Source organism: Caretta caretta, chromosome 14, assembly GCF_965140235.1.
Source record: "Caretta caretta isolate rCarCar2 chromosome 14, rCarCar1.hap1, whole genome shotgun sequence".
Taxonomy (NCBI): domain Eukaryota; kingdom Metazoa; phylum Chordata; order Testudines; family Cheloniidae; genus Caretta; species Caretta caretta.
The window spans coordinates 19,792,760-19,815,827 of NC_134219.1; the positions used below are offsets into that span (position 1 = coordinate 19,792,760).

At 44.3% G+C, this 23,068-nt stretch overlaps 1 protein-coding gene and 1 long non-coding RNA gene across 2 annotated transcripts; both read left to right on the plus strand.

The window, feature by feature from the left end:
- The first annotated feature begins 10 nt into the window (after nucleotides 1-10).
- Nucleotides 11-20,100, plus strand: FN3KRP (fructosamine 3 kinase related protein). Its single transcript, XM_048817929.2, has 6 exons — nucleotides 11-212; nucleotides 8,773-8,924; nucleotides 15,220-15,311; nucleotides 15,805-15,887; nucleotides 16,408-16,530; nucleotides 18,133-20,100. Exons 1-6 carry the CDS (start codon nucleotides 72-74, stop codon nucleotides 18,469-18,471), a joined length of 930 nt encoding a protein of 309 aa, XP_048673886.1. The 5' UTR covers nucleotides 11-71; the 3' UTR covers nucleotides 18,472-20,100.
- On the plus strand, nucleotides 225-5,619 carry LOC142069053 (uncharacterized). Its single transcript, XR_012664923.1, has 2 exons — nucleotides 225-3,357; nucleotides 3,997-5,619. It is a non-coding gene; the product is annotated as an uncharacterized LOC142069053 (long non-coding RNA).
- Nucleotides 20,101-23,068: the final 2,968 nt, after the last annotated feature.

Consider the following 23,068-nt stretch of genomic DNA (forward strand, 5'->3'; position numbering starts at 1 on the left):
CCCTAGCGGCCGGGCTGCTCGCCGCGCGCGCCCCGCCCGCCCTGGCTCGTGCGGGCCGCCGCGGGAGCAGCATGGAGGCCGCGCTGAAGCGGGAGCTGGGCACCTCGGTGCTGCGGCCCACGGGCCACTCGGGCGGCGGCTGCATCAGCCAGGGCCAGAGCTACGACACCGACGGGGGCCGGGTCTATGTGAAGAGCAACTCCAAGGCGGGGGTTAGCGGCGGGCCCAGGGCTCCCCTGCGGGGCGGGGGGCTGGGTTAGTGGCCGGCCCGGGGCTCCCCTGTGGGCTGGGTTAGCGGCGAGCAATTGGGCAGAGTGGCAGGGGGTTTCACTCGGGGGCTTGCCTCCTCTCTGGGAGCTAGGATGCTGGTAGTTCTTTAAGGGTAAGGGGACTAATTGGAGGGCTGTTCGTGCTAAAAATGAGCTGGCTTCACCTCTCAGGATTGGATGGGGAGAGCACTGCATAGGCTCGGGTGTAAGAGTGAGTAGTTGTAGAGCTGTCTGTACCATCTAGGGCTGAGTGTAGGCGGTTGCTTAGGGTCAGCAAAATGCCTAGTAACTCCTGTTTGTGGAAATATTTCATCTGGAAGCCAGTTACTGTAGATCTGAGACATTCCTCTTGATGGCAACGCTTTGCTTATACTGCATTTGGCTAGAGTTTGTCTGGGTACTTGTATGTATGTGTCTTATAAGAAAGGCAAATAAATTCACTTATAAATGTAAAAAAACCTTCCTGTTTGAAGGACCGTGCTGGGTGGATGTTTGCTAGCCTAACTAAGAGCTGGTTTGGGGCATAGTTAGTCTTATGCCACATGCTTGAAGATACAGACTCCATCTTCTGGGTGGGATGGAATTAAGTATCTATCTTCATTGATCGCTAGGGTGGGTGGCAACGTCTGGTGGTCCTTGGGGTGAGCAGCTATATTTGTATCAGGCACCTCGCAATATTAGCTAGCCATAGACTGCAGCACAGTGGTATATTTAATGTCCTACAGGATAACATGGCAATGCTTGCTACAGATATTATTGTGCCCCATCACCTTACTACAAAGATCTGAAATAGACTGTTTTATCCTTTCTAATGTATTGGGGATGTAATAATAGAATTATAGAATGGGAAGGGACCTCGAGAGGTCATCTAGTGCAGTCCCCTGCACTCAAGGCAGGACTAAGTATTATCTAGACCATCCCTGACAGGTGTTTGTCCAACCTGCTCTTAAAAATCCCCAATGATGGAGATTCCACAACCTCCCTATGCAATTTATTCCACTGCTGAACCAGGAAGTTTTTCCTAATGTCCAACCTAAACCGCCCTTGCTGCAATTTAAGCCCATTGCTTCTTGTCCTATCCTCAGAGGTTAAGAAGAACATTTTTTCTCCCTCTTCCTTGTAACAACCTTTTATGTACTTGAAAATATGTCCCCTCTCAGCCTTCTCTTTTCCAGACTAAACAGTCCCAATTTTTTCAGTCTTCCCTCATAGGTCATGTTTTCTAGAGCTTTAATCATTTTTGTTGCTCTTCTCTGGACTTTCTCCAATTTGTCCACAACTTTCCTGAAATGTGGTACCCAGAACTGGACACAATACTCTAGTTGAGGCCTAATCAGCACGGAGTAGAGTGGAAGAATTACTTCTCATGACTTGCTTACAATAATCCTGGGTTCTGTACTATTCAGCATTTTTGGATAATGGAGCAAGAGTATGCTTATAACATTTGCAGATGACACCGAGCTGGGAGGGGTTGCAGGCACTTTTGAGGACAGGATTTGAATTCAAAGCAACCATGACAAATTTAGAGAACTGTTCTGAAATCAACAAGATGAAATTCAGTACTTCACTTAGGAAGTAAAAATCAAATGCAAAACAACAAAATGGGGAATAATTGGCTAGTACTGATGAAAAGGATCTGGGAGTTATAGTGGATCACAAATTGAATAAGAGTCAACAATGATGCATTTGCAAAAAGTCTAATATCCTTCTGGGCTGTATTAACAGGAGTGTCCTATGTAAGACAGCTGCACTTGGCATTGGTGAGACCTAAGCTGCAGTGTCCTTTCCAGTTCTGGGTGCCACACTTTAGGGAAGATGTGGACAATTTGGACAGAGTCCAGGGGAGAACAAAACAATTATAAAAGCTCTAGAAAACCTGATGTATGAGGAAAGGTTTAAAAAAAAACCAAAAAACAACCCACTTAGTCTTGAGAAAAGACCGAGGGGAACCTGATAACAATCTTCAAATATGTTAATGGCTGTTATTAAGCAGATAGATGGTGATTGATTGTTCTCCATGGCTGTTGAAGGTTGGACAAGGAGTAATCAGCTTAATCTGCAGCAAGGGAGATTTAGGTTCAATATGAGGAAAAACTTTCTAACTTCAAGGATAGTTTAGCTCTGGAATAGGCTTCCAAGGGAGGTTGTGGAATCCCAGTCTTTGGAAGCTTTTAAGAACAGGCTAAACACCTGTCATGGATGGTTTGGTCCTGCCTCAGCGCAAGGGGCTGGACTCGATGACTTCTCTAGGTCCCTTCCAGTCCTACATTTCTATGTTTCTGTGATTCTTTAGGATGTAAGTCAGTCTGCAACTGCCTGGACTTAGGAAGAAATTTCCCTTATGGAGCAGAGTTTTCCATAATTGTGTTTGATTGGGTTTCTTGCGTACTCCTTTTCAGTATCTGGTACAAGCCATTGTGTGAGACAGGATAGTGCATTAGATGGAACATTGGTCTTATACAGAGTGGTAGTTCTGTGTTTCTGCTGGAAGTGAGGAAAATTATAACAGGAAGATATTCTAAGGGTACATTTCATTTAGGCCCTAGGTGGAAGGAGAACAGTGGACACATGCAAGAAAGAACTATCTACCCGTAGTACAACAGCTTTGGGGGGAAAATTTGAAAGAAAGTGTCCACTATGTCTGTTTCCAGTCTTCCTACCCTTTTCTGCTTGGTGGTATGAGCAGCAGGGTAACAATGTCACTCATGCTGAGGTCCAAGCTGGAAAGGTGATGAAAGGGCTTGTTGTCTAGTAGTAGACTTAGAGCACCTAGTTGTGATGGCAACCTAGTACTTCCACTTGGGCCTCAGTTAATACATACAACACTCTGGCAATAATTTTTTCAGCACATTTGGGAGTGCTTGAAAGAACTAGGAGCAGGATGGTGCTGAGTAATAAAGGAGAGATGTTGCTTTAAACAAAAAAGTCAGAAGACCTGGATTAATTTGCTATTCAGTCGGCCACTGTTTTCTATGCTTTTGCATGTCTATAAATGCCGAGTGCTGATGAAAGCAAACGTCACCTGACTGTATTATAATGCTGTGCTGTGTGTGCAGCAATGCACTATATCAGCAGTTCTATTATCAAGGTTTGTTTTTAGTTATTTATGCTATCAAAATTTGCAACTGGCTTAAGCCTGGCATAGTGTTTCAGGCAGAGATACAATTTTATTTAACCAATTTAGGCATTTGTAAGTCATAAAGTATTAAACTCCTTAATAGATAATTCAAGAATTCTTGCTTGCCTCCAGTCTGGGGAGTTTGTACTCTATGCCCACTGCGGTTTGTCCTGTGACTTTAATTCCTGTATTTGGCCCCAAACTGTTCTGTTGCTATTTTATTCACTAGGTAGTTATATTTTATTAGTTTCATTAATGCTTATAGCATAGACTGCAGCTTCGCTGATATCTACGCTACGAAATTAGGTCGATTTTATAGAAGTCGATTTTTAGAAATCGATTTTATACAGTCGATTGCATATGTCCACACTAAGCGCATTAAGTCAGCGGAGTGCGTCCTTACTACTGTGGCTAGCATCGACTTACGGAGCGGTGCACTGTGGGCAGCTATCCCGCAGTCTCTGCTGCCTATTGGAATTCTGGGTTAAGCTCCCAGTGCCTGATGGGGCCAAAATATTGTCATGGGTGATTTTGGGTACATGTCGTCAGTTGCCCCTCCCTCCATGAAAGCAACGGCAGACAATCGTTTCGCGCCTTTTTTCCGTGCAGACGCCATCCCACAGCAAGCATTGAGTCCACTCAGCTCAGCTCACCGTCACTGCGGCTGTTGTGTCCTGGGTGCTGCTGTCAGCAGATGTTGCAGTAGGTCTGGTAACCGTCGTCATCCACCGCTTCCACTGCAACTCTGCTCTCCTGCAGCTCGGGGGATCCATTCTGGTCCACCTGGGTGCTGCTAACCGTCGTCATCCACCACTTCCGCTGTAACTCTGCTCTTCTGCAGACGCCAGACCATGGCAAGCATGGAGCCTGCTCAGCTTACAGTCACAGCTGCTGTTGTGAGCATTGTAAACACCTTGTGCATTATCCTGGAGTATATGCAGAACCCGGCTAAGAGACACCAGCACAAGGAGGATTTTGATGAGGACATGGACACAGATGTTCCTGAAAGTACGGGCTGTGGCAAATGGGACATCATGGCGGCAGTGGGACTGGTTGATACAGTGGAATGCTGATTCTGAGCCAGGCAAACAAGCACAGACTGGTGGGACCGCATAGTGTTGCAGGTCTGGGATGATTCACAGTGGCTGCGAAACTTTTCATGCGTAAGGCCGCTTTCCTGGAACTCTGTGAGTTGCTTTCCCCTACCCTGAAGCGCAGGAATACCAAGATGAGAGCTGCCCTGACAGATGAGAAGCGAGTGGCGATAGCCCTGTGGAAGCTTGCAATGCCTGAATGCTACTGGTCAGTCGGGAATCAATTTGGAGTGGGCAAGTCTACTGTGGGGGCTGCTGTGATCCAAGTAGCCAGTGCAACCACTGAGCTGCTGCTGTCAAGGGTAGTGACTCTGGGAAATGTGCAAGTCATAGTGGATGGCTTCGCTGCAATGGGGTTCCCTAACTGTGGTGGGGCGACAGACAGAACGCATATCCCCATCTTGGCACCAGACCACCTTGCCAACCAGTACATAAACCGCAAGGGGTACTTTTCAATGTTGCTGCAAGCACTGGTGGATCACAAGGGACGTTTCACCAACATCAGCGTGGGATGGCCGGGAAGGGTACATGACGCTCGCATATTTAGGAACTCCGGGCTGTTCGAGCAGCTGCAAGAAGGGACTTACTTCCCAGACGACAAAATTACTGTTGGGGATGTTGAAATGCCAATAGTTATCCTTGGGGACCCAGCCTACTCCTTGCTTCCATGGCTTATGAAGCCTTACACAGACAGCCTGGACAGTAGTAAGGAGCAGTTCAACTGTAGGCTGAGCAAGTGCAGAATGGTGGAAGAATGTGCTGTTTGACATTTAAAAGCTCGCTGATGCTGTTTGCTGTCTAGGTCAGACCTCAGCACAACCAACATTCCCATTGTTATTGCTGCTTGCTGTGTGCTCCATAATATCTGTGAGAGTAAGGGGGAGACGTTTATGGCGGGGTGGGAGGTTGAGACAAATTGCCTGGCATCTGATTTTGAGCAGCCAGACGCTCTTCTGTGATTAGAAGAGCACAGCTCAGAGAGGCTTTGAAAACCAGTTTCCTGACTGGCCAGGCTACGTTATGACCATTGTGTGTGTTTCTCCTTGATGCAAACCCGCCCCCCTTGGTTGATTTTAGTTCCCTGTAACCAAACCACCCTTCCTCCCCTCTTCGAAATAAAGTAAGTATTGTTTTGAAACCATGCATTCTTTCTTTCTTAATTTTTTTAAAAAGTGAGTTAACTGAGAAGGTAGCCCGGGTGGGGTTGGGGAGGAGGGAAGGACAAGGCCACATTGCTTTTTGTAGCTACACTACAAATCAGACTGTTTGAATGACCGCCTTCTGTTGCTTGGGCCATCCTCTGGAGTGCAGTGGCTGGGTGCCTGGAGCCTCCCCCCCCAGCATTCTTGGGCATCTGGGTGAGGAGGATATGGAACTTGGGGAGGAGGTCAGGTGGTTATACAATGGATGTAGCGGGGATCTGTGCTTCTGTGGGCTTTCCTGCAGCTCTACCAGACGAGCGTCAGCTCTTCCATGCTTCATCATGTCCGTTTTCTCCCCCATTAGCTTCCGTTCTTCGTGCTCCTGCCTCCGCTCTTCACGCTAACTTAATGCTTTCCTGGCCTCTAACACTGAATGCCTCCATGCATTAAGCTGTGCCCTATCACTGCGGGAGGACTGCATGAGCTCGGAAAACATGTCATCGCGAGTGTGGTTTTTTTTCACCTTCTAATCTGCGATAACCTCAGGGATGGAGATGATCAGGGGAGCGTAGAAACATGTGCACCTGGAGATAAAAAGGGAGAGTAAAATTTTAGATGATACATGTCTGAGAACAAAAGGGATACTCTTTCACAGTGAATCAAGCAGTTCACAGCAGACAGAACATGTGCTTTTTAGGTACAAGGTTGCATTTTGCCTTTTATATTGAGTGCCTGCTGATATGGTGACACATCACACGCTACTGGGCAACAGAATTCGGTTTCCAGGCAGCCATGGTAAGGCACAGGGTACGTGGGGTTGGCTTCTTACGCATAACATGTGAGAATGGTTTCAAACTGCAGCACCATCCTTTCCCATAGCAAGCAATGGGTTGGGTTTCACATTTAAAAGGAGGGCCTGCGGTTTTTGGGTAGATATGCAGCACACACCTCCCCACACCCCACCGTGTGGCTATTCTCTGGGTTGATCCCTTCACCCCTCTCCCCACCACTTGGCTATTCTCCAGGATGATCCCTTTTAGCCAAGCGAAAACAGCCCAGTATGAACGGGGTCCTTTTACTGTTCCCTTACAAAAATTCCCCTATTTCAACCAGGTGACCATGAATGATATCATTCTTCTGAGGCTAACACAGAAAGATATAGACCAAATGTTGCTTGAATGCAACCAAAACCCAGGACCATTCGCTGCCATGCTTTGTGCTTCATTGATTCCAGAATACTTGCTACTGGCTTGCCGTGGTAAAGTGTCCTACTGTGGAGGATGAAATAAGACAGCCCTCCCCAGAAATCTTCTGCAAAGGCTTTCAGAGTACCTCCAGGAGAGCTTCATGGAGATGTCCCTGGAGGATTCCCACTCCATCCTCAGACATGTGAACAGACTTTTCCAGTAACTGTACTGGCTGCAAATGCATCCCAGTTCTTCAGGGAAAATCAAACATTAAACGCTATTGCTTTTAAACCCTGTACTGTAGTTACAAATGTTCACTCACCAGAGCTGCCTTCTCTGGCCTCAGGGTCGGGGATCCCGCCTTTGGAGGGTATTGGGTCCAGGGTGATGGAAAGGTCCTGGCTGCCGGGGAGAATGGATTCACTGCTTGTCTGCTGCGCATTCTTCTCCTCCTCCTCCTCCTCCTCTTCCTCATCCACAAAATCCTTCTTCATGTTGCGTGAGACTGCCCCCTTGCAGGTGTCCACAGACAGTGGTGGAGTAGTGGTAGGGTCCCCCCCAGAATGCCATGCAGCTGATCATAGAAGCGGCATGTATGGGGGTCTGACCTGGTGTGCCTGTTTGCCTCCTTTGTCTTTTGGTAGGCTTGCCTGAGCTCCTTAAGTTTCACGCGGCACTGCTGTGTGTCCCTGTTGTAGCCTCTCTCCATCATGCCCTGTGAGATTTTGGCAAATATATTCGCATTTCTTCTTTTGCTCGGAGTTCTGCCTGCACAGATGCTTCTCCCCATACAGCAATCAGATCCAGTGTCTCCCTTTCAGTCCATGCTGGAGCTCGTTTGCGATCCTGGGGGGACTGCATGGTCACTTGTGCTGCTGAGCTCGCCACGCTGACCAAACAGGAAATGAAATTCAAAAGTTCCCGGAGCTTTTCCTGTGTACCTGGCTAGTGCATCGGAGTTCAAAGTGCTGTCCAGAACGGTCACATTGGAGCACTCTGGGATAGCTCCCGGAGGCCAATACCGTCGATTTGCGTCTGCACTACCCCAAATTCGACCCCGCAAGGTCGATTTTAGCACTACTCCCCTTGCCAACGAGGAGTACAGAAGTTGATTTTAAGAGCCCTTTAAGTCGACGGAACGGGATTGGTTGTGTGGACGCATCCATTTTAAAATCGACCTAATACCGGCTAAATTCGACGTAACCCCGTAGTGTAGAACAGGGCTAAGAGACCTTTTGTCCAATCCTTTCTCTCCTCGATAGTATTTACTTATGTGATTAGTCCCATTGAAGTCAATGGAGAGTAAGTACTACTCAACATGTATGGCATTGGAAGAATCAGGCCCTAAAGTTGTAACTTGAATAGATTCTCATTTGAAAGAACATCACAGCTGCAGGTTAGCCACAAAGTCATTCTTTATATTTCTGCTGAGAACATAAACTTAAGGGATGGCAGCAGTTATTTTGATATTTGTAGCTAGACTTTTAGGTAGACTATTGATTTTATGCAAAACTACACAGAATACCAACATGTAACACTGTCCTTTTAATGTATCTATTGATGATGTTTGTATCCATTTTTCTACTCAGATGCTGCACATCACGTTAATACAGTATTTTTGTCAGCAGTATGCATGTGAACTCTGTTCCATGAATGGAGATGGAGCCTGTTACCCAAGCCTTGATTGTTGAGTTATTTGCCTGACGCTACAAAATGCTAGAAGCTACGCTGCTTCTATAGGGGCAGGTTTATGGATAGGAACTTCTGTAATTCTGAAATTTAATGTCCGGTCTATAGGTCAGACTTAGCAGTGTAGGTATCACGACTCTGGACCACTGGAATCTTGTACCCGCTCTAGCAAAAAACACGCTACTGTCTGTTTAAAATCTTTACTTGGGGAAAGACCTTCATTTAGCCATAAGAGCATTCAAAGGGAGTGACTTTTTCCTTTGTATTTGACAGGCCAGAAGAATGTTTGAGGGAGAAATGGAAAGTTTATCAGCCATCCTGGAAACGCAGACAGTAAAGGTGCCCAAACCCATCAAAGTTATAGACGTGCCAGGAGGCAGCACTCTATTTGTGATGGAGCATTTGGAAATGAGGAGTCTTAACAGGTAAATTCTAATTGTGTCATTGCTTCTTGCTGTGACCAGAAATTTAGATTTAAGGGAAACCATTTAAATTACTTGTTTTGGGGATGAAAATTCATTTTGATATGTTGGGGTTTTGTTGCTAGATCTGGAAAGGAGGGGAAGCTGCACGCTGTATACGGTGCCCTTTAGTATCTCCCAATACTTTTAAACCATGAATCAATCATAAACTGAAGAGAAGCTCCAGTTATTGGGAAGAGACAGATGATAGTTACGAGAGATTCAACTATTAGAAACATAGGTAGCTGGGTTTGCGAGAGAAACATATGGTGACTTGCCTGCCTTGTGCAAAGGTTACAGATCTCTCAAGACATCTAGATAGACTTATGTGTAGTGCTGGGGAGAAGCCGGTGGTCGTGGTACATGTAGGTACCAGTGATATAGGGAAAGATAGGAGAGAGGTCCTGGAGGCCAAATTTAGGCTGCTAGGTAAGAGGTTGAAGTCCAGGACCTCCAAGGTAGCATTCTCTGAAATGCTTCCAGTTCCATGTGCAGGGCCAGTTAGACAGGCAGAACTGCAGGGTCTCAATGTGTGGATGAGACGATGGTGTAGGGAGGAAGGGTTTAGATTTATTAGGACCTGGGGAAACTTTTGGGAAAGGGGGAGCCTATACAGAAAGAATGGGTTCCACCTTAACCAAAATAGAACCAGATTGCTGGCACTTATAATTAAAAAGGTCATCGAGTATTTTTAAAACTAAGGGGTGGGGGAAAGCCGACAGGTGCGGAAGAGCACATGGTTTGGACAGATACATCCCTTAGGGGAGGATCTATTAATGGAAATTCTTTACCTCCTAGTAAGGAGAAGAGGATGGAAGATGATAAAATTCAGGTAGGATCTGATGAGAAACAGTCTAACGAAAAAGAGTCCCATTCAATTACATCATGTAATGGCAGACAGCTAAAAAGTGGCAAGTTTTTTAAATGCATATATGCAAATGCTAGAAGTCTAAATAATAAGATGGGTGAACTAGAGTGCCTCATATTAAATGAAAATATTGATATAATAGGCATCACAGAAACTTGGTGGAATGAGGATAATCAATGGGATACAGTAATACCAGGGTACAAAATATATCGGAAGTACAGAACAGGTTGTGCTGGTGGAGGAGTGGCACTATATGTGAAAGAAAGCATAGAATCAAATGAAGTAAAAATCTTAAGTGAACTAAACTGTACCATAGAATCTCTATGGATAGTAATTCCATGTTCTAATAATAAGAATTTAGCAGTAGGGATATATTACTGACCACCTGACTAGGATGGTGATAGTGACTGTGTAATGCTCAGGGAGATTAGAGAGGCTATAAAAATAAAAAAATAATAATGGGGGATTTCAACTATCCCCGTATTGACTGGGTACATGTCACCTCAGGATGGGATGCAGAGATAAAGTTTCTTGACACCTTAATTGACTGCTTCTTGGAGCAGCTAGACCTGGAACCCACAAGAGGAGAGGCAATTCTTCATTTAGTCCTAAGTGCAGCAGAGGATCTTGTCCAAGAGTTTAAAATAGCTGGATCGCTTGGTAATAGTAACCATAATATAATTAAATTTAATATCCCTGTGGCAGGGAAAACACTATAATGGCACAACATTTAATTTCAGAAAGGTGACTACGCAAGGAAGTTATGAAACAGAAATTAAAAAGTACTGTGCCAAAAGTGAAATCCCTGCAAGCTGCATGGAAACTTTTTAAAGACTCCATAATAGAGGCTCAACTTAAATGTATACCCCAAATTAAAAAACATAATAAGAGAACCAAAAAAGTGCCACCCCATGGCTAAACAACAAAGTAAAAGAAGCAGTGAGAGACAAAAAGGCATCCTTTAAAAAGTGGAAGTTAAATTCCTAGTGAGGAAAAGAGAAAGGAGCATAAACTCTGGCAAATGAAGTGTAAAAATATAATTAGGAAGGCCAAAAAAGAATTTGAAGAACAACTAGCCAAAAACTCAAAAAGTAATAGCAAAATTTTTTTTAAGTACATGAGAAGCAGGAAGTCTGCTTAACAACCAGTGGGGCCACTGGACGATTGAGTGGCTAAAGGAGAACTCAAGGAAGATAAGGCCATTGTGGAGAAACTAATTGAATTCTTTGCATCATTCTTCATGGCTGAGGATATGAGGGAGATTCCCAAACCTGAGCCATTCTTTTTAGGGGACAAATCTGAGAAAATGTCCCAGATTGAGGTGTCATTAGAGGAGGTTTTGGAACAAATTGATAAACTAAACAATAAGTCACCAGGATTAGATGGTATTCACCCAAGAGTTCTGAAGGAACTCAAATGTGAAATTGCAGAACTACTAACAGTAGTTTGTAACCTATCATTTAAATCAGCTTCTATACCAAATGACTGGAGGATAGGTAATGTGACTCCAATTTTTAAAAAGGGCTCCAGAGGTGATCCTGGCAATTACAGACCAGTAAGCCTGACTTCAGTATTGGGCAAATTGGTTGAAACTATAGTAAAGAACAAAATTGTCAGACATATAGATGAACATAATTTGTTGGGGGAAAGTCAACATGGTTTTGTAGAGGAAAATCATGGCTCAGCAATCTACTAGAATTTGAGGGGGTCAAGAAGCATGTGGACACGGGGGATGCAGTGGATATAGTGTACTTAGATTTTCAGAAAGCCTTTGACAAGGTCCCTCACCAAAGGCTCTTAAGCAAAGAAAGCGATCATGGGATAAGAGGAAAGGTCCTCTCATGGATTGGTAGCTGGTTAAAAGATAGGAAACAAAGGGTAGGAATAAATGGTCAGTTTTCAGAATGGAGAGAGGTAAATAGTGGTGTCTTCCAGGGGTCTGTACTGGGACCAGGCCTATTCAACGTATTCATAAATGATGTGGAAAAAGGGGTGAACAGTGAGGTGGCAAAATTTGAAGATGATACAAAACTACTCAATATAGTTAGGTCCCAAGCAGACTGCAAAGAGCTACAAAAGGATCTCACAAAACTGGGTGACTGGGCAACAAAATGGCAGATGAATGCAAAGTAATGCACATTGGAAAGCATAATCGCCACTATACGTATAAAATGATGGGGTCTAAACTAGCTGTTACCACTTACGAAAGAGATCTTGGAGTCATTGTGGATAGTTCTCTGAAAACATCCACTCAATGTACAGCAGCAGTAAAAAAAAACAAACAGAATGTTGGGAATCATTAGGAAAGGGATTGATAATAAGACAGAAAATATCATATTGCCTCTATATAAATCCATGGTATGCCCACATCTCGAATATTGCGTGCAGATGTGGTCGCCCGATCTCAAAAAATATATATTGGAATTGGAAAAGGTTCAGAAAAGGGCAACAAAAATTATTAGGGGTATAGAACGGTTGCAATAGGAGGAGAGATTAATAAGACTGGGACTTTTCAGCTTGGAAAAGAGACGACTAAGGGGGGATATGATTGAGGTCTATAAAATCATGACTGGTTTGGAGAAAGTAAATAAGGAAGTGTTATTTACTCCTTCTCATAACAGAAGAACTAGGGGTCACCCAATGAAATTAATAGGCAGCAGGCTTAAAACTAACAACAGGAAGCATTTCTTCACACAATGCACAGTCAACCTGTGGAACTCTTTGCCAGAGGATATTGTGAAGGCAAGGACTATAACAGGGTTAAAAAAAGATAAGTTCATGGAGGATAGGTCCATCAGGGGCTATTAGCCAGGATGGGCAGGGATGGTGTCCCTAGCCTCTGTTTGGCAGAAGCTGGGAATGGGCGATAGAGAGTAGATCACTTGATGATTACCTGTTCTGATCATTCCCTCTGGGGCACCTGGCATTGGCCACTGTCGGAAGACGGGATACTGGGCTAGATGGACCTTTGGTCTGACCCAGTATGGCTGTTCTTATGAAGATTTTGCAGTAAGAATTGTGGAAGTTAGGGAAAAGAACTCGGAGATCATCTTACCATGTGATTCTTACCTTTGTGGGAAATGAAGCTCTATTTATTGTTTCTTATATAGCACAGGAGGGGTGTACATTGCACTTCCAAATAGATAAAGATGAAGTTTGTGTCCTGAATATTGATAGCTTAAAATCTGAGGGCCTGATTGTCCCCTTTCCTGGAAGAAGACCCACTATGGAGGTTGTTCCTCAGTTGTTCCATCAGGGTGCTGAGTTGCCCCCTCCTCACCTCTCTGGGCTTCTGCAGCTGGCTTAGAGAACCTATCAAGTAGCAGGGCTTCAGAAATGTAATCGTGTTTGATTGCGCTACGGGTCCTCCTTGATCTGTGCTGGGCTCAGGAGATAGACATGCATGTCTGCTCAGTTTGCTCACTCCTCCTCTTGCCCCCTCCTATCTTGCGAATGCTCAGATTGATGAGGAGCCCACCGGGAGGTCCAGGGAATAAAAGGGATCCTGCTGCAAAGGTGGCTGAACTCCCTTTCTGTGAAAGTTGGGCAGAGATGAGCATGAATATGACCTTGATGTACTAATTTCAGAGGTGTGATCAGGCCCCATGTTAGAATAGGAACAACAGGAAGAGATGACAATGCACTGAATTCAGGGAGATGTTGTTGTGGCAGGTGAAGATTAAGAGTGAGCATAAGGTAATGTGGGAGGCTAGTATCTTGAGTATTACATGGTAGGCTTCTATCTTGTGGGAGGAGTTGCAAAATTTTCAAGAGAATATGAGCTTGTACTTGGAAAAAGTCTAAGCATGGAGGGTTAGAATGAGAGGGCAGAGGAGACGGATATAAGCTCAGAAGTCAAGAGGAACAAATTCACATGGAGTTTTAAGTGGAGGGATAACTTTTAATTCTGATTGGAGATGGATAGGAAGCCAGTGATGGTGCTACAGGAGTTTTGGTCTTGTTTCCTTGAGCGTGAGAGCAGTCTAGCTTTTGCGTTCTGGTCTCTGACTTTGAGAGAGTAGAGGTCTCAGAGAGCCATAAAATTGCAATAGATGAGGTATGAAATGATTAAAAGAATAGACACTTTAGCAGAGGTAGAGCCCAGGAAAGGGTGAATCCAACTTATCCCCTGCCTCTGGAATGTAGCTGGAGGTGCAAAAACTAACAGGCTGTATGATGCATGATCTTCTCAGGCTGATTATTAAATGTACAGGCCTCATGTAGAGCTAATACATAGCAGAAATGTTGTATTGCAGTAATTACTTGGTGTTAGGGTTTCTCTCACTTTCATTTCAATGTCACATTGTGAGAAATAGCCATTGTGTCCTAATAAATGCAATTTTCAGAACATTTTGGTCTTAAGCTTTTTTTCCCTCCTCAAAAAGATGTCTTTGTAGAGCAGGGGTCTCAAACACACGGCCCGCCAGGTTATTTTCTGCAGCCCGCGAGCTCCCCATGGCACCCCCACCCCTCCCAGTATTTACCTAGAGCAGCTCCAGCCTGGGGCGCACTGGGGGCAGGGTGGGCTCCCTGCCTGCCTTCTCTGCCCCCGCGCGGCTCCGGGAAGCAGCTGAGACCTGGGGGAGGGGGGAACAGGGGTCTGTGTGTTGCCCTGGCCGCTCCTCCAGGTACCTCCCCTGAAGCTCTCATTGGCTGCGGTTCTCCGTTCCTGGCCAATGGGAGCTTCGGGGGAGGTACCTGGAGGAGCGGCCAGGGCAACACACAGACCCCTGTTCCCCCCTCCCCCAGGTCCCAGCCACTTCCCAGAGTGGCACGGGGCAGGGCAGGCAGGCAGGCTGGGAGCCCCCCCTGCCTTCGGTGCCCACCGGGCCGGACCCACGCCCCGAATCCTTCCTGCAGCCAAACCCTCTGCCCTGAGCCCCTTGCTGCACCCCACCCCCTCCTGCACCCCGACTCCCTGCCCTAAGCCCCCTGCCTCACCCCTCCTGTACCCCAACCCCCTGCCCTGAGCCGCCTGCTCCACCCTCCACCCTGACCTCTTGCCCCATCCTGCACCCCGACCCCCTGCACCTGAGCCTCCTGACGCACCCTGCACCCCTCCTACATCCCCTGGGGGCAAGAAGGGGGCGGAGTTGGTGTGGGGATTTCAGGGAAGGGGTTGGAATGGGGGAAGGGGCAGGGTGGGAAGAGGCGGGGGAGGGTTGGGTCCTCACAGAAGGGGTGGAGTGGGGGTGGAAGTGGGGCGGCCCTTGGACTAATGTACTAGTCCTCATGTGGCCCTCATGGTCATTTGAGTTTGAGACCCCTGTTGTAAAGCATGTGGAAAAGTTCTCAGCAAAGTACATGAGTAATTCCCTGCATATCAGGATGAGAATTCACTGCTTACTATATGCTTCAGTGATGCTAAAAGAACTTATTTTGGTTTCTTAGGCATTCAGCAAAGCTTGGGACACAGTTGGCTGATCTCCACCTTCACAACCAGAAACTTGGAGAGAAGTTGAAGAAAGAGGGGAATACTGCTGGTAGAGTACATAGTTGTCTGTAAATTTAATGACCTTAAGCTAGTTAACAGATAACCTGTAAAACAGGCAGTTGCTAAAATGATTTTGTTATTTCAGGAACATCTATTTGGCTCCAATAACACTGCCATGCAAATAAACTTGGAACACATTTTTTTTAGTATTTGAAGCAAGATTCAAAAATAGCAAAAAGCTCTTTATCTCTTTCGTGGGCAAAATATTTCTTAGACTTGCTATCCCCACTATTTATTCCAGATCGTTACCTACAAAAGCTTTGTTTCAAAGGAGAGATATCATCAGATGATGTGATTAAGATTAAAATTTAAACATTTTCGATCATGTCCTAAAGTTAACTGAAGGCAGTTTAATAAAGATACCGCAGTGTAAGCTGTCTGCTTCCAGCAAACTACTGTATCTCCATCTGATCTAAAGCCTACCTACACTGAACATGTTTACAATCTTTGTAATCAGTCTTCTTATTTTTTTGGTTTGCAAGGTAAAAGTGAGGGGCAAACAGACATCCAGTTTGTGGATCGATTTGGCTTCCATACAGTCACCTGTTGTGGCTATCTCCCACAAGTAGGTTCTGCTTAAGTCTTGGAACTTATTTAACCTATTGACACTTCTGTTGTTTTATGTTCTTAGGAATTTAAATGTAACACTTTAAGACTTTGCTGCACATTTTTCTAATTGTGGAAGAGCAAATGCTTCGATTGTAGGAGATGAGTTTTTGCTTTGGTTTGGAAAACATAAAGGGCCAAGATTATTTTGGATGTAGCTCCATTGATTTCAGTGGAGTTACACGAGGAATTAATATGTTCTAGATAGCTTGGAAAGCAACAGCCCAAGACAGGGTTTGGAGCTACACTGGGTAACTGTGATCTCTCTGCTGTTGCTTTTATTCAGTGAAATGAGATTTTAAATAAGACTTGAACCTTTCCTGAACACTGGCTAAAATAGACAACTGAAATAGTAACACCTTGCACTAGACAGACATCAAGACACAAATTGTTTTATTTCCTAAAAGACTATATTTAAAAAATGCTGCCCTGTGTTATGCTATGTGTCCAATGCCTAACCTCTGATCCTGCTTTTCCAGGTGAATGACTGGCAGAATGACTGGGTGAGTTTCTATGCCAGGCAGCGAATCCAGCCCCAGATGGATATGATTGAAAAGAATTCAGGAGACAGGGAGGCAAGAGAACTTTGGGCACAGCTTCAGGTAGAAGAGCTCCCTGTGACTTTTAATTTACTGATAGCTAGGTGGGGTTAGTTGGTTTTTCTTTTAATAAAGAAATTAGGTCCAACCTTCTGTTGGCATGTTCTAGGATTTTGTGAGAAGGGAACATATATACCCAAAGACTCTACAACACCCTTTATGTGGAGGTAGAATGGCTTCATGCAGTGCTCCCCAATGCTATACTCTAAAGCAAATCCTTGTAGGCTAGTCCTTTGGGTAGTGCTTTGCATTGCCAGTCCAGAGATCTTAGTTCAAGTTCATATCTCCTATTCTCTGGAATGGGAGTGGTACATGCTCACTACCTGAAACACATGTAGGGGAATGCCATGGGTTACTCAACAGCATCACCATTTCACGTATGGGTTGCATTCATCTTTTTGAGTGGATGCTCTTTTAGTTATTTTCTCACTATTTTGTGGAACATGACATAAGAACAGCCATACTGGGTCAGTTCAAAGGTCCATCTAATCCAGTATCCTGTCTTCCGACAGTAGGCAATGCCAGGTGCCCCAGAGGGAATGAACAGAACAGGGAATCATCAAGTGATCCATCCCCTGTCACCCATTCCCATCTTCTGGCAAACAGAGGGTAGGGACACCATCCTCTACTCATGGATAATAGGTTTCTTACCCCTTCTTCCAGTGGAACAGTATCTTTGAATTTGTTTGCAAATGGCTAAATTTGGAGTACTAAGTGAATGTTTAACTTTGGACTTTTTATAACACGGAAAAGTGATTACGACACATACTGAAGTTAGGAAGAAGTGACAAAAATGCAAGATGAAATCTCTAACAGAGACATTCCCCTGTATTGCAGGCTTGGGGATGGGATATACGATTGGATGACTATGGTCTTCAACCACTAATATCTATGATTCAGTAAAAGTAGAATCCATGTTGATCCCCCTCTGAAGTTTTTTATTTTAAATGTCAAAAGGTGCCAGTCTGTTTTGACTGGCAGTTAACCAGCTAATTTTTAAGAATGTTGAATTCATATTTCATAACCTTTATGTGTGTGCATGCTACTCTGATGATTTCAACATCTGCTGTCTGAAGTAACACTCACCCTAGCAAAAAGAAAAGGAGTACTTGTGGCACCTTAGAGACTAACCAATTTATTTGAGCATGAGCTTTCGTGAGCTACAGCTCACTTCATCAGATGTTTACCGTGGAAACTGCAGCAGACTTTATATACACACAGAGAATAAAGAAAAGGAGTACTTGTGGCACCTTAGAGACTAACCAATTTATTTGAGCATGAGCTTTCGTGAGCTACAGCTCACTTCATCAGATGTTTACCGTGGAAACTGCAGCAGACTTTATATACACACAGAGAATATGAAAGTTTCATATTCTCTGTGTGTATATAAAGTCTGCTGCAGTTTCCACGGTAAACATCTGATGAAGTGAGCTGTAGCTCACGAAAGCTCATGCTCAAATAAATTGGTTAGTCTCTAAGGTGCCACAAGTACTCCTTTTCTTTTTGCGAATACAGACTAACACGGCTGTTCCTCTGAAACTCACCCTAGCATTCCTCATCTTGAGGCATCTCACTGGTAACTCTTGCTTTCTTTTCCCTTCCCAGCTGAAGATACCTAGTTTGTTCTGTGACATGGAGATTGTTCCTGCTCTCCTTCATGGGGATCTGTGGGGAGGAAATGTAGCTGAGGATGACTCTGGCCCCATTATTTTTGACCCTGCTTCCTTCTATGGTCATTCAGAATATGAACTTGCGATAGCTGGGATGTTTGGTGGCTTCAGCAACTCTTTTTACTCTGCTTACCACAGTAAAATTCCCAAAGCTCCAGGATTTGAGAAACGACTCAAACTCTACCAGCTTTTCCACTATATGAACCACTGGAACCATTTTGGATCAGGGTACAGAGGGTCTTCTCTAAACATCATGAGAAACCTGGTAAAATGACTTCATCCTCAAGCAGAGTATCTTGCGCTCCCCCCCCCCCCACTTAGGAAAACCCACACTTCTTGGTGAAGCAACTACAATAATATTAAAACAGATACTTAACCCTCTCCCTCTTTGCACGCTAAAGATATAGAATCGGAGAGTCCTGCTGAATCCCAACTGTGGCATTTTCCATCCCTTTAAGATATAATCACTTGTTGCAGGAATAATTTATTAGTTTGCTATCTAAGGAGGTGCTAATTCCAGAGTTACATGAAAGAACTTGCAGGGTCAGGGTAGTGTTGAACAATTCTGTTTTGGCAGATTGAATCAGAGAAGAAAACTTGAGTGTAAATGACTTGGAAGAGGTCCTCTGATAGAGACCAACTGTGCCACATATTGCTAAATGTTTGCACTTGAACATTGACTCAAAAATCAACACAAAAAGCTTGGTGAAATGGAAGGATGGCCTTTCCTTACATACCAATGCAAATGGCTGAAGGAGTTGCTCATTGGGACTTTTCCTTCTGGTTGCTTGTTCAGCCAAATTCTTTTCAGCCATGCATTTCTAGGTACAGGTACCAAAGCAATAGCATGTTAACATGAAATCCTGAAAGGAATAAAAAGTGATCAGAACAATTTTAATATGGTTCAAATGGGTGGAGTCCTCTGCCCATCCTGTTACAAAGCACTGTGTCCAGACTTCTCAAATGTTTCATGTTTTGTGTGACACCATGTGTTTGGGCTTTGTTGGCACATTCCCAGGCAGTCCCGTATCTGCTAGTCAACCAGCTTCTGGCTAGAGCCTATTCACAGCTGATACCATCCTGCTTTTTGAATGGAGCTGTTGTCTGATAGGGTTTCCTTTCCCGCTGGATGTCTTCAGGCAGGGCTGGCTGCATGTACGTTCCTCGGGGGAGATACTGCTGGCTGGCACACACAACTGACGATCATTTTTGTGGTTGCCACATAATTTGGCCATTAGTTCAGTACCATCAGATCAGTGGGTGGTTTCCACATAAGTTGTCCAGAATTCACACTGCAGGAGCCAGGATGTGTCTTTTTGTATTTCCGAGAGCCCCACTAGCTGCAATACTTAGCTGTTGGCACTAGGCGTTCAAGACCAAGGGAAGTCAAAATTGGACTGTGGATGCATGTAAGAGCACCTCACCACTTAATACCTGTGTCACTAAAATTTCTTCAAAGAATTAATGCAGGAAAACATTAGGTTGCAGGATAGTAGCTGTTCCCTGTGTGCTTGCAGGACAGTAAAACTAAAACAATAGCTCTGCTGTCTAGCTGTGGGCTTCTAGTGATGTTTCGACAAAAGGACACCAGGTAGGTGAGAGAGATGCATGATTCCGTACATGCATGTTAAGCATATGGGAGTGATTTTTATTTAACTAAAATGTTTTTCACTGGATTTAAGTTGGTACTCTGATCTGCTGAATTTCTCTGACCGCTGATTTTGCAGTGAGTACTGATATGAATTTTGGTGACTACCATTAGAATATTTCGCCTCCCCCTAATCCTAGTAGTAGTTTCACTGGCTATTAATTGTTGGCTGAAAAAAACCCCCAAACCTTGCTTGGCAGCAAAGGTTTTTCCTCATCTCCTGCTGTTTAAATAAAATGTTAGTTTCCTAATTGATTATTGTTGTCTGTCTCTTGTCTGTATGAATAGCTTTCGGCTTACTTTCACAACTGGGAAGCTGTTCTAAACTGCTGGAGAATAGGAAGGTCCTATAACCTTCCCAATAAAAACCCGGTGTGATGGTTCTTGGGGCACCCAGGACAGTGACTTATCGTGTTACCTCCTTCCACCAGCATTGAGGTAGTCTTGCATTTGCCAAGGTGGGTGTCAGCTTCCTAACACCACCAGCTCTATCATTCAGGCCCTTTCCTGTGCGCCTTGCGTTGCAGGTTGGCAAGAAGCACACCCCAGTCTCTGAGTTTCTTTGAAGTGTTCCCCTGTGCTATGCAGTCCCTGACACTGGTTACTCACAAAAATCACAGATCCTCTGCCCCCAAAGGTGCAGTGTACCCCAGCTTTACATTATACACTGTTCCTGTATAGTGCACCACACTTGTAATGACACACAAAGAGGTTTATTTACGATAGAGATACTGCTAGAAACAAGAGGGAATGATGGAAACACATTGTTACAATACAAAACAAAAGAATAAAACGTGAACCTGGGTCTGTACTTACTAACTGTTAAACCCCCATTCCTATCGAATAAAGTAGATTCTGTACCCCTACTCCCAGTTCAGTCTGTTACAGAACTGGCTGGCTTCATGGCAGCCAGTATCCAATTTTTCACATGAACATCCCTGCTTCTCAAGATGTGTCTCAATAAAAGGATCAAGAGTGCCTCCCCCCCCCCCCCCCCAACCCCTCCTCCATGTACTGAAAGAGGCTTTTGTCTTTATTCATAGGCAAGGTGATTGTTGGTTATAGTTTTTCTTTTTTTACCCCCAAGTAGTTTTGATTGTTTGCGGTTGTCTCTGAGGGTTTTCCATTTAAAATCTTGGGATGGAGCAAAGCTAGAAAGTTGGTTCTGGCTACCCAGGGTAGGGTGACAACTCCTTCCTGCTTGAATGGGCCATCACAGAGACATTATTCCCTGGTGACTAACTTTTATTTCAAGTCCATAAAGCATACTTTCAGTATATTATTACTCCATTATTACCTGTACATAGATTTCACAACGATTATGAATCTTGACATGCTGGGAGCTTTCTGTGGATATCTTACACATTACTCTTTGTGGATAAATATCCTGCAAGATGCGGTTGGTGTAGTGAGTTTGTCAGGTCTGAGGTGGTATTTTCACAGAATGGGACCCTTTGCCAAGGATTCTGTGTCACACCCAGATCCTGCTTTCTTACTCAAGGACAAAACTCCCATTGACTTCAGTTGGAGCTGAAGTAAGCTCAAAGACAGCATATTTGTGGAGTCTGTCACTGAATAAATTAACCTAGATACAGTGTAGCTGCGGGAGTGCCTGTCCATGTTGCCAGACGTGCAAGTGACATTGCCCTGTTTGTTTCTAAGGGGGTGATGATGTCAATCTATTACTCCAGCTGGCTTACAAGATCCACTCAAACTTAATGGTTGCTTCCTGGGTAGTGGTGGGGGCAGTAATGATGATTGTTAGGCAGTGGCCAATGTGGCTGGAGCCCTCAGTGTTCACTTCCAGACTCTCATGTTAAGGGTCATATTATTTCTGGGTGTTGTCTGGACTCCACTGCAATGCATTTCTAACCTGAGCACTCTTTAACTGTTCATTTTGTTTACAAATCTCTTCAGTAAATTGGGACTTTAAAAAAAAAAAAAAAGTGTCTCAAACTGATCGCCTGCAACCAGAAGATCAACTCTGATCTGAAAACAATGACAGATTTTGGATCAGTCACTTTCCAGAGCAATAAATCCCTCCAGAGATGATAGCTCTCCCACACGCAACAGAATTTTAGAAAAAATGATTATACTGTGTGCGGGCACTGAGCAAAGATTGCAAATAGAAATAACCATGTTGAAAGCAATAACAATTTTCTAGCATTTGGTTAACTTTTTTAATCTACATTCTGTTATAGTTAAGGACCACAGTCTGTTATACAAGAATATATCTGACATGCAAAGTGGCATCAGGCTCTGCAGTACCACTAATCTTTGGGTGCAGTGCTTCCTTCACCCAATAAGTGACCGCAGAGTCTCAAAGGGTGGCTAGGGTCTCTTCTGGAGAGAGGCAGCCAGTGGATTTTCTTAGGAATTGCTATATCCTATAAGGTAAAAAAGTGTTAAGCGTTATCAGATATTTTCTTCCCCAATGTGTAATTCTACATTACTGTTTTATGACTGTCCTCTCTCTTGCCCTCTCTTACTACCCCACCCCCCATGCTCCTAAGTTCTCCTATCTCCCTCCTACATGCCTGATCAATGTCCTGTTCCCTGTATGCTCCACCCATGTTTCCCTCAGCCTTTCTGTAGTCTGACACTTGGGAGCCTGGCTCATTTTGCCTGTACCCTCACTCTGGTAAAGGCAAAATGGTACTACACCCCGACTTCTGGGGCTCCTGTTTCTAATCAGTTCCCTTGCCTACTTTGCTGAGCAGCTGGAGGCAGAAAATCAGTTGAGATGTATGAATGTTGCTCTTTATACTGGTACACTTTAAAATAACTCTCTTATCTTTTTGCATCCACTCTTCATCATTTTTATTTATTTATTTATTTTTAAAGTAGAAGTTGCTTCTTAGCAAGGTCACCACCCCCACAGAATCAGCATGTCTATGACAAGTCATCTTGGAAATTCAATAAGAAAAGCTTTTATTTTTTTAAAAAGAACTCCAAGTAAATTTTCAAAAAAACAAAATTTAAAATGAACTTTTTGAATGAAACTTCCTAGAACAATTCCACCCTGGGGTGAGATGCAATCTGCACAATTGCAGAAAGATTAGCTTCTCTAGGAGGAAGTTATGGTGGAGGAATGAAGACTGGGCTTATAAAGGGGAGCTGGTTTCAACCATTAATGTGAACCAGTTATTGAACCTTCATAGTAAGACCAAGAGCCTGAATATCAAGTAAAACATTTCCTGTCTAGAAACAAATTTAAAAGGAG

Excerpts from the sequence above, each read along its gene's own strand:
- FN3KRP (XM_048817929.2), top strand. The coding sequence starts at position 72 with ATGGAGGCCGCGCTGAAGCGGGAGCTGGGCACCTCGGTGCTGCGGCCC. Across the intron at positions 213-8,772 it reads AGAGCAACTCCAAGGCGGGG|GCCAGAAGAATGTTTGAGGG; the intron begins GTTAGCGGCGGG and ends TGTATTTGACAG. Across the intron at positions 8,925-15,219 it reads GAAATGAGGAGTCTTAACAG|GCATTCAGCAAAGCTTGGGA; the intron begins GTAAATTCTAAT and ends TTGGTTTCTTAG.